The sequence below is a fragment of the Melanerpes formicivorus genome, unplaced genomic scaffold, assembly GCF_026170545.1.
Source record: "Melanerpes formicivorus ecotype bairdi unplaced genomic scaffold, bMelFor1.0.p_v2 SCAF_51, whole genome shotgun sequence".
Taxonomy (NCBI): domain Eukaryota; kingdom Metazoa; phylum Chordata; class Aves; order Piciformes; family Picidae; genus Melanerpes; species Melanerpes formicivorus.
In genome coordinates, this window is record NW_027142403.1 from 2,278,683 (window position 1) to 2,289,911 (window position 11,229).

At 45.3% G+C, this 11,229-nt stretch overlaps 1 protein-coding gene across 3 annotated transcripts; it reads left to right on the plus strand.

The window, feature by feature from the left end:
* The first annotated feature begins 1,833 nt into the window (after positions 1–1,833).
* On the plus strand, positions 1,834–10,776 carry LOC137452273 (uncharacterized). 3 transcript variants are annotated; one of them, XM_068160566.1, is made up of 4 exons: positions 1,834–1,980; positions 6,704–7,147; positions 9,474–9,614; positions 10,331–10,776. In XM_068160566.1, the coding sequence occupies exons 1-4, from the start codon at positions 1,914–1,916 to the stop codon at positions 10,405–10,407; spliced, it is 729 nt and encodes a 242-aa protein (XP_068016667.1). In that variant the 5' UTR covers positions 1,834–1,913; the 3' UTR covers positions 10,408–10,776. The 3 variants fall into 3 exon arrangements, with proteins under 3 accessions (XP_068016667.1, XP_068016669.1, XP_068016668.1); XM_068160568.1 differs by having other exon boundaries at positions 10,669–10,776; XM_068160567.1 differs by lacking the exon at positions 10,331–10,776 and adding an exon at positions 9,960–10,321.
* The last annotated feature ends 453 nt before the right edge of the window (positions 10,777–11,229 follow it).

An 11,229-nucleotide genomic window follows, 5' to 3' on the forward strand; every position in this document is an offset into this window, starting at 1 on the left:
CAGGATGCCATTGGCTTTCTTGGGCACCTGGGCACACTGCTGACTCATATTTAATCAACTGTCAACCAATACCCCCAGGTCTCTCTCTGAGTCACAGCTTTCTGACCACACATCCCCAGGTCTGTAGCTTAGCATGGAGTTGTGACCCAGGTGGAGGACCTGGCACTTAGCCTTGTTAAACTTCATACAGTTAGCCTTGGCCCATTGGTGTAACCCATCCAGGTCCCGCTGCAAAGCCTCCCTACCCTCTAGCAGATCGGCATGGCCACCCAGCTTGGTGTCATCTGCAAATTTCCTGAGTGAGGGTGCATTCCATCCCCTCATCCAGATCATTGCTAAAGATATTGAAGAGGACAGGCCCCAGTACTGAACCCTGGGGGACGCCACTAGTAACTGGGCGCCAGCCAGATGCAGTTCCACTCACCACCACATTTTGGGCCTGGCCATCCTGCCAGCCAGGTTTTTATCCACTGCAGAGTGCACTTACCCAAGCCTTGTGCCATGAGTTTCTGAAGGAGAAGGCTGAAGGAGAAGGCTTTACTGAAGTCCAGGTAGACAATGTCTGTGGCACTTCCCTCATCCACTAGGCAGGTCACCTTATTGTAGGAGGAGATCTGATTAGTCAGGCAGTACCTGCCTTTCATAAACCCATCCTTACTGGGACTGATCACCTTGTTGTCTTGTGGGTGCCATGTGATGGCACTTAGGATGACCTGCTCTGTGACCTTTCCTGGCACTGAGGTCAGACTGACAGGCCTTGAGACATGTGCTAGTCTGCAGTCAGCTGGGACCTCCCTGGTTAGCTAGGACTGGTGACAAATAATGGTGAGTAGCTTGATGAGCACATCTGCCAGCTCCATAAGTACCTTGGGGTGGATCCCATCCGGTCCCACTGACTTGTGTACATCTAAGTGGCACAATAGGCTATTGATAATTTCCTTCTGGATTGTGGGGGCTGCTTTCTGTTCTCCACCTCTGTCTTCCAGTTCCAGGGTCTGAACTGTCATGGAGCAACTGGTATCACTGGCAAATACTGAGGCAAAGTAGCCATTCAGCAGCTCAGCCTTTGCCTTATCTTTGGTCACCAGGTTCCCTCCTTCATCCAGTAGTGGGTGGAGGTTCATGCCTCTCTCAGGTGGATTGGCCTTTGTGTTTTAACAGATGTGGTGTTGAGTCTTTACTGAGTACTCAAGTACAATTCTGTTATCTGAAGGGTCCTGAAGATAAGCAGGATAAAGCTGAAAGCAGTGCTGTGTGTGCACCTTTGTCTAAACCCAGACTTTCTGTTCCAGAGTACACCTGCTAGTTTTGCAGATAGGCCACCTGCTCTGTTTCCCCCTACACCCAGGTGGCATAGATCAGCTTCACTTAAATGGAATTTAAATAATTTGGATGAAAAAGGATTTGATTGGTAGTGGTAAAAATACTCTGGGGAGTACATTTTACCTACAAACACCATGTGCTTGCAGCCAAGCTGCTGATTTCTTGTCTTCCTTTCATGGTGCTGCTCAGAAAATCAAGCCAATGCTCTTCCTCATCTCGCCTCCACTAGGCAGGGGATTCAGCAGAAGAGAGGTCTCCTTTTGAGTATCCAGGTCTTCTGTGCTCAGCCAAAAGTTCTGGTTTATATAAAGCCAAAGCAGAAAGCAAGAGATTATCTTCCCTCTGCTTCCAGAGCATTCTTAGCATCCTCTCTGAGAGAGAGTGGAACAGCCTCCGGGAATTCATTGTTGTCCCTTCAAAAGTGGCTGTCGTCCAGGCAGCAAACAGCACTGTGAGCTTGAAGCTGGGGTAACTTTAGTAAGTGTGACATTCACTGGGCAGAATGTGAGGTCCTGTTGCAATAACACACACATATTTTTTTGCTCATACTACTGGAGAGAGGGACAGAGAGGTCATATACTTCAGGAACTATGAGCCAGCACAGTGGGAAGCTCTATAGGTCTGCAGTCTCTTCATTTCTCTTCTTCTTGCTGGTGGGTGAGTACTAAAGCACCTTCCTTAATTCAAAGAATTGTAACTCATTCCTAGAGTTTGCTACAGTTTGGCTTTAGAAGTTGTCTTGGGGTTGTTTTGGTTTGGTTTGTTTGTTTTCCCAAAACAGAACAGCTTTTCACTGAGAGCTTCCTCAGGATCTAGCAGAACTACATCCAGTGTTGTGGATGCATTAAGACATACTTTTTGTTATAGATACACTCCTGTTTAGCTAACAGAAATGTCCAGAGGGGATGTTTGCCTGTCTTTTTCAAGAAGAAAGGCTGTGTATCACCACTGCTAGCAGCTTCCTTTCTATTTTGGTTCTCTGATGTATTAGCAACCAGCTATTGTCACAAGGTAGTTATTCATGTCCGTTTGCAAAAGCCAGCCTCAGCCCAGGGCAAAAGTCATATAAATTCAGATGAGCAAATGGCAGTCATTGATCACTTAATCACAGACAGCTAGGAGCTGGGTACAGCTTGTACAACATCCCCATGGCACCAGCTGAGTGTGAAAGTTGAGCTCTAAAGCCAACAAAACCATCTGAAAGATGGTCATTCCAGCATGAGATGATTTTCGCATGGGTCAAAAATCGAGCCCCATTTACCCTCAACCTCTCCTCCATCTATTGAATGTGAACAAAGGGAGAGGAGGCTTCCCTAGAAAGGTAAACTTTGCAGTGACCTCTGCTACCTGGCAGAAGAAGCTGCAGGTCTGTTTGGGTTAACTCCAGGCACCAAAGTAAGTTAGAGGCTCCAGGGCTGGATGCAAGCACAGGTATATTTTACTCCTTTGTTTTGTCGCCCCACCTGCTCTAGCCTGTCTTGTGTAATTCTCATTCACAGTCAAAGATGCAGCCTTACATGGAAAAGTATCCACCTGCAGATTATGTAATGGGGAGGCTGGTGACTTAGTGGGTGCACTGTTAGTACTGGCTGACATGGAGCACATTGTGAGATTGCAGGGAGTCCCTAAGAGCTTTCTCCCCTCATGGCTGAAAACTGGCTGTGAACTACTGACTTCATATGACAACAACCTATTAGATCATCTAATCATTTTTTTCCAGGTCAAGACAGGATCATCCATGCTGTATTTCTCTGTACTCTGTCTAGCTCAAGTGCTTTCACAGAAAACCCTTCATCCCTCTCCACTGGGGATTGAGCCCTACAACCAGTGTGACAAGGGACCTACACATCACTCTGTTAATGAAGCGATTGACTTAAAAAGAGCTTTGAAGCAGAGTCAACAAGGCATTTGGCACAGTCTGCTCCCAGATGCCAACATGATAAGAGCATTGTGCATTTGAATACAAGTGAACTAGTGTGTTCCAGTTTTGCAACCTTACAAAAGTAAAAGAAAGGGAGAAAGAAAAACAGAGCCTAAAACCCCTCAACAGAGCTGGGGTGAAACAATACAACCTTCTCACAGTTTGATTTTCCTAATTAGCTTTAAGCTAGGTGATTTATATTCAGCCAAAGATGTGGGACAACACAGATGACACAGGCAGTTATTTCACAATGAGAAGTGCACAGAAAACTCATTCTGAGCAGAGGCACATCAAAACATGTTGTTCCTGCTCAGTTGTGTTCTCTATGCCACCAAGTGGCTGTGTAAAAAAATATGCCTTTTGTATCACTAAAACAAACAAACAAACAAACAAAGCAATTGTGTGGCAGGGGGTGCAAATGGTAGGGCTGGAATACTTGTAGTGGAGAAGAAATTCTGTGGCCATTCCTTGAAAACAAGGTAGCAGTAGCACATACTGCTCTAGCTAAAGGAGCAGTATCCTGTGGAGGTAATGATTAATGAACAGAGGGTTTGTGACTATACTTTAAGATGAAACTGCTCAAACTCACTCTAACAAATAAATATATCAGAGCAGAATATTTGATGCACAAATTGTGTCATATGTCAGGCTACCATCAGCTTTGTCAGGTATTTCAACCACTTTGTACTTAGTCAAAGTACTTTGTCAAGATACTTCAACTTTATGACTGCTGTGTCAATAAACTGTTATCTAACTGGAAAGGGAAAATTGGCAACCAGCACCAGAACAAGAGGACACAGTCTCAAGCTGTGCAGGGGAGGTTTAGGCTGGATGTTAGGAAGAAGTTCTTCATAGAAAGAGAGATTGGCCATTGGAATGGGCTGCCCAGGGAGGTGGTGGAGTCACCATCACTGGAGGTGTTTAGGAAGAGACTGGATAGGGTGCTTGGTGCCATGGTTTAGTTGATTAGATGGTGTTGGATGGTAAGTTGGACTTGATGATGTCAAAGGTCTCTTCCAATCTGGTCTATTCTATTCTATTCTATTCTATTCTATTCTATTCTATTCTATTCTATTCTATTCTATTCTATTCTATTCTATTCCATTCCATTCTCTTCTCAGAGAATCACAGAATGGTAAGGGTTGGATGGGACCTCTGGAGCTCATTAGGTGCAACCCACCTGCCAAGGTAGGTTCACCTGGAGAAGGGCACACAGGAACACATCCAGGCTGGTTTTGAATGTCTCCAGAAATGGAGACTCCATCACCTCTCTGGGAAGCCTGTTCCATTGCTCCATCATCCTTAAATTAAAGAAGTTCCTCCTCAGGTTTATGTGGAACTTCTTATGTTCAAGTTTGTGCCCATTATTCCTTGGCCTGTCACTGGGCACCACTGAAAACAGACTGGTCCCATCCTCCTGACACCCACCTTTGAAGTATTACTTACAAGCATTTATGAGATCTCCCCTCAGTCTTCTCTCTTCCAGATGAAAAAGACCAAATTCTCTCAGTGTCACCTGACAGCTCTCAAAGCAATCACAGTGCAGCTGCTCATGGGCCAGCTCTTAAGGAGCTCCATAGCTTAGCTCTGTGGGTAGGAAGTTTTTTCAGGAAGAGTCTTAGCCACCACATACACCTAAAGTTCTATTCAAAGACCTTCTGGGTTTTGGCATGCACATCAAACTTGAAATGCAAAGCCAACAGCACAGTTACATTCTTTGTATATTATACTTCACTGACTTTATTTTCCATTGCCAAATTCATCACAGTAAGAGAGCTGGGAACAGAAGAATGACCCTGTATGCAGACTGATTTGGAGGGAAGTTCCATGCACACAACTCTTAGCTCAATGCACAAACACTATGATTAGCAGCTGAATGAGAGAAGGCAGGTTTAATCTCTGCTATAGGCATCTTGTTCATTGCTTTATAACAAAGGGTAGCAGGACAATGGGGTCCCTTCACAGAGAATAGATGTCACTCTCAGTATCAATACCGGCCAAAAGCTAAGGTGCCATCCCCTAGGTCACTGAGAGGTTCAGTTTCTGGCAATGGAGATCAATACCAACCAAAAGCTAAGGTGCCATCCCCTAGGTCACTGAGATTCAGTTTCTGGCAATGGAGATCAATACCAACCAAGAGCTAAGGTGCCATCCCCTAGGTCAGTGAGATTCAGTTTCTGGCAATGGAGATCAATACCAACCAAAAGCTAAGGTGCCATCCCCTAGGTCACTGAGATTCAGTTTCTGGCAATGGAGATCAATACCAACCAAAAGCTAAGGTGCCATCCCCTAGGTCACTGAGAGGTTCAGTTTCTGGCAATGGAGATCAATACCAACCAAAAGCTAAGGTGCCATCCCCTAGGTCACTGAGATTCAGTTTCTGGCAATGGAGATCAATACCAACCAAAAGCTGAGGTGCTATCCCCTAGGTCACTGAAAGATTCAGTTTCTGGCAAGGGAGATGAATACCAACCAAAAGCTAAGGTGCCATCCCCTAGGTCACTGAGATTCAGTTTCTGGCAATGGAGATGAATACCAACCAAAAGCTAAGGTGCCATCCCCTAGGTCACTGAGAGATTCAGTTTCTGGCAATGGAGATCAATACCAACCAAAATCTAAGGTGCCATCCCCTAGGTCACTGAAAGATTCAGTTTCTGACAATGGAGATCTATACCAACCAAAAGCTAAGGTGCCATCCCCTAGGTCACTGAAAGATTCAGTTTCTGGCAAGGGAGATGAATACCAACCAAAAGCTAAGGTGCCATCCCCTAGGTCACTGCGATTCAGTTTCTGGCAAGGGAGATGAATACCAACCAAAAGCTGAGGTGCCATCCCCTAGGTCACTGAGAGATTCAGTTTCTGGCAATGGAGATCTATACCAACCAAAAGCTGAGGTGCTATCCCCTAGGTCACTGAGATTCAGTTTCTGGCAATGGAGATCTTTCTGCAATTTCAAGATTCCTTCCCCTAACCATGGAAGTGCATGACACAGCTGCTGTGAAGCTCACCTTATGTTTTGGTTTGCAGCAGTTGCACACACATTCTGTACTTGTCAGGTCAGGGCTGCTCATGTGTAAGTGTATACACAATTTTTGCTTTGCCTCAAAAGCAGTTGAGGCAGGAACACCAGGTCCCAAACCCTTTTGGGGTGGGAAGAAAGAGGTTAGTGTTGCAGGTGGAAATATGTCTGAGTGGACTCTAAATTTCACCCAAAGTTATTGGGCAGTGGCATTAATCATCCCTGGTATAGCAGGAAGGAACTGAGGATCAGGAAAATACCTAACTGTACACATGAACAAGTTCTAGGCAGGAAGTTGGAAAAAAAAACCCTAGCATCATAACAGTGACTACTCTCCAGTCCTAATTACATCCTTTGTGCTGGCTGGAGGTCAGGAGCAGCCAGAAGGTTTCTCATCCTATCACACTCAACCTTCCTCTTCTTTCTCTTTCCTGCTTCAGATGCCGGTGTTAGAGGTCAAAGTGCAAGCGAGGAGAATGGAGCTGCTACTCTTAGAACAGCACAGCCTTCGTTGTTGAAAACCTCTGTGTCATGGCACCTCTTGGTGACTCAAACACCAGCCAAGGAAAAAGCCAAAGAGGGTGAAACCGTTGTCTTAAATTGCCACTTCAACAGTCCACAGCGTACCTCCTTGCCTGACTTAATGGTGAAGTGGTACAAAGAAGATGAGAAGGGACGGATGGACCTGCTAGAAAACAATGTGACTGTCGTGCCAAATAACTCCAGGGTTTTCCTGAGTGGAGACTTGTCCCAAGGAGATGCCTCCCTGATGATCCTCAATGTGACAATCAGTGATCATGGTATTTATTTCTGTGAAGTTACACTCCTGGATGGGAAGGTGGTGACAGGAGATGGCACAAAGCTCAGGATCAGGAGGGCTCTGGGTAATATATGATGCTATTTACTTCTTTTCTCCCTCTTTCTGCTCCAGAGCTGGTCTACACACTTTAAGGAAGAGGGAGCTTGGCCTATGTAGCCTCTAGCAGTTGGGGCCTGGGGCCATGGAGTGTAATTGCTCGATAGCATTTCTCATTATTTTCATTAGGCTACCTAATTTTTATTAGCTTGCCTCCATGAACAGTCACACAGGGTGACAGGAATAAGTTTATCACTAAACTCCAAGTCAGTGCCAAGAAAGAAAATGTCAGACAAGTTCTCTTGTACTCACAGCTCTGTTTGGTAGCAGCCCCATGAGTGACAGGTGTCAAGATCTCATCTCGGGTAACAGCTCCAAAGTGTTCTTTTTAAACGTTACTTCTCCCTATCCCACTAACTTGCAGATTCATTCCTTGACTCTGGATGGCATGAATAATCCCACAGTAAACATGAGGATCACCTTATCTCATTTCTGCTTAACTTCAGTCACATTAAAATCCAAATAGCATTGAAAGTGTCATGCTCTGTTTTCTTAGCCTCACAAAGAGGCAGGAGGCATATTAAGTAAGGAGATATCTTCCTTTTGCCTTCATCAGCTGGAAATGACAAAGCACCTTTCCTTTTTATGGGGGCTAAACATATTCCAGTCCCAACAAAACCAACACATCAGAAGGTTCATTATCTTATTAACAAAAAAATAGCATCTTCTGTGTCAAAATTATGCAAGTGCTGTTTCCCCTTCTTCATTACTAAAGCTCCCAGCTCACCAAAATTCACTACGCTTTTGCCCTTTTGAGCCTGACTTCTTGCATCACTAATGTTTTTAAAACCACTCAAGAAACTCGTGTCCCTCTGCAAGGGCTTGGTCATGTGTCTAATGAGGTCTCTTGTTGGCTTGATCTCATAGTCTCAGTGGCACAGGTTACTCATGAAATGTCTGCCCCCTGGCCACTGTGATTGCCTTTCTGTGTTCCTGAGAAGACAAAGCACACCATTTCTGCACTGCACCTGAATTTAAAGGGATGAGAAAATGTGAGAAATAGAATTCATCAAGAAATGTTACATGCTGCAAATCCAAACTGTCCAAAAGCTTAGCTGAACTTAAAAAGGTAAATTAGCTGACAGCTAGAGGTTTACAGGAAGCAAATGGCACATGTTTTGAAGGTATGTGATGGTTCTACAGCACCTTCATTACCCTCACTTTCCTGATGAAAGGAGCAGCCCCACAGATGGACTTCAACTCCAGGATGCCTCCCTCTATGCAGCAGAAGGGGGTGGGTTTTTAACTGCTGAGCCACAGCTGGTTTACTGGCTGTCCATCCCTTTGGCTAGGTAGCACAGAGTAGTGGCTGCTTCTGTGAATGGGTGGCTTGATGCTTGGAAATTTGTGTGTGAATATGGTAGCAAAACCATCCATGTTTTCTAGTGAAGCTTAAATATAACTCCACATACTTATGGAGTGGATGCCTGATTGTGTTGTAATTGTAGATAGAACTGAAAGGCTTTTAATCGTTCCTTTATTACCTCTTCTGGGCGAGTCACGTGGCAAAAGGACTACTATGAGTGTGAAGCTGTCACTAGAAATTTGATCAGATCAGTTGTGTGCCATTGCCCAGCCAGTCTCCCTCTCTCTAAAGAGAAATTTCTGCTCTGGCAGACTCTAAGCTACAGGGCAGATGCTACAGGGCAGATGCTCTCCGTGCTGCGCCCATAACCATTTTAACAGGCCATCCTCTTGTGCTCACCTGACCGAAGGCTCTTCCTGAATCATCCTTCAGCCCACAAATAATCAAGCCAGAATGCTCATGTGCTCCTATCTCAAAGAAAACGAGATCATTCCATCTCTGCCCTGCAACAGTCCCATAGAGCAACAAATAAAAGACTGGACTTCAGTGGAGCTCTGTCTGCCATCTGGTGCTGTCTCCTCTGGAGGTAGAGAGGGAGACTGATGACTTTCTCAACATTGTCAGAGTGGGCTTTTTCCATCTGAAAACAAATCATACAGGTATGGGTTCCATTAATTCAGGCATCAGCATCTTTTGCCATCCCATAGCATCCAGCTGCTGTAGGAGATTGTTAGGGATACAGGACTGTCCTGTGTCTCTAAACCCTCAGAAAGAATAACAGCTTCCTACATAGGAATGAAAAAAATCAATAACTCCATAGTGCAACATACTCTTCTCCTGGGTAGAAGCCCATGATGTCATGTCAGACAAGATACTGGCATAATTGATATCATAGTAAGTAGCTTCCTCTGCAGGAAACATGTTGGCTCCATTGCATGTGCCTGGATGACATCTTCTGTAACTCTCTCTACCTTTCCTTCTCCCCCAGGCTTGTTTGGTATAGAGGAATCCATTGGAACAATCCTTGGGGTTGTGACAGCTGGTATTGGAGGTGTAGTGGTTCTGATCATTGTTCTAACCCCCCAGCTGAGGAGGTGCATCCTCGGCATGAGAGGAGGCTCTCGCCAAGGTAAGGAACTCAGGCCAAAATGTGGACACCCTTGCTAGAAAGGTGAACCCAGTCACTTATTTCCAAAGGTCCAGTCCATTAAAGAGGAACTGCCTCTAGGCAGACGTGGGATCTGGTTCAGGAAATAAGAAATGTAGATGAAACTCTAACAGAGCTGGCTCTATATTCCATTTCTTCTTCAAACTGTTCTCTTTTTTGTGCTGGACAAAGCTTCATGCATGGGGCTAAGGAGTTACCTATAAACAGAACAATAGGATCTTCTTTAACTGCCACTTTCAGCAGAGTTGTTTAATGAGATGCTACTTCTTCTTTTAATAAATCTTGGGTCTCCTTTGGTTCTTTTAGGTTTATGCTGAAGGATGTCTTTCCCTCCCTGAAACTACATGCTGACATTCATGTTCTTGTAATGCTCATGTTCAGAAAGCCTGTGATGGCCTAACTGTATAGTTGTAATGCCAAGTAATATCTTTTCATTAGATCAGCTGATCAGGTTGGGAAAACTGGATATTTTTGTCACATATGAACCAAATAAGTGACCCAAGAAGAGCCTGATGTCCCCAAAGGTTGCTTATTCTTTCCATCTCTGTCAGCTGGTTATTTTGAAGTGGACTGATTCTGAAGGCTGGATTTTGAAACAAGCTTAGTTCCCGTTTTGTGCACCCCAAGATGTGGTCTGCTTTTCAGGTCGAGCTCAGATGACTTTTTGCTTTCGGTAGGGAGCCGTGTGATTGGCACCTGTTCTCCGGGCACTGAAAAATCTTGCTCGGCCTGCCGAAGAAAATCCTCTCGCTGAAGGGATGAAGGCAGAGGTGCTCTTGCCGTTCACTGGAGCGCTGCCGCCACCTGATGGCCAGCGCTGGGGGGACAGGGACCTGTCCAGGAGCCAGAGCTGCCGCCGGGGTCTTCCAGCCCTTGCTGAGAAGCCCATGCAGCAGCATCCCTGCACGAGCAGAATTTACAACTTCTTTGCTTGCCAGAAAGCCTTGATAGAGCTTATTGTGGTGTACTCATTCTGTATCTCTCTTGCTCTCTCTTCATTCCTGCTCTACTTTAGCTTGAGGAGCAGCATTCCAGGAGTTGCTGGAAGGTGCAAAGCCTGCAAGTTGAACAACTTCTGAAGCCTTGTAGGCCAAAAATGGAACTCTAGATGGAATAAACCCCTTTGCCTCAGTATGTTTTGTCTCTGGCATTTTAATTTTTGTTAGTCTTTTTCCTGCAACTTCAACAGCCCAGTGGCATGTTTGGCATCCTGCTGCAGCAAGGTTCTACTATCACCTGCCAAAACCCCACTTGATTTGGCCACATACCTCTGAATCCAGATTCTGGTGAGATAGCTTGGATCTTTCCCGGCCATTACTTCTCATTTAAAGGTGGTGCTTGAAGTCTGTCAGCAGTGATTCAGAGGAGACAGAAGGAGCCTGACCTACCCAGGCCCCTCACATGGTAACATCTCCAGGAGGAAATCTCCTGTGTTGCATCTGGGGCTGGGACCATGGCTCCTGGCTGCCTGCAGTGCTCGGTATAGAGGTCCTTGTTCTGTTGAATTGCTCCAGCCTACAGGCTTGTTATAAAGATGCAAAAAAGGCCTACTTGGACATAACCAGCTCTGGCTGGA

Excerpts from the sequence above, each read along its gene's own strand:
- LOC137452273 (XM_068160566.1), top strand. The coding sequence starts at position 1,914 with ATGAGCCAGCACAGTGGGAAGCTCTATAGGTCTGCAGTCTCTTCATTT. Across the intron at positions 1,981-6,703 it reads TCTCTTCTTCTTGCTGGTGG|ATGCCGGTGTTAGAGGTCAA; the intron begins GTGAGTACTAAA and ends TTCCTGCTTCAG. Across the intron at positions 7,148-9,473 it reads CAGGATCAGGAGGGCTCTGG|GCTTGTTTGGTATAGAGGAA; the intron begins GTAATATATGAT and ends CTTCTCCCCCAG.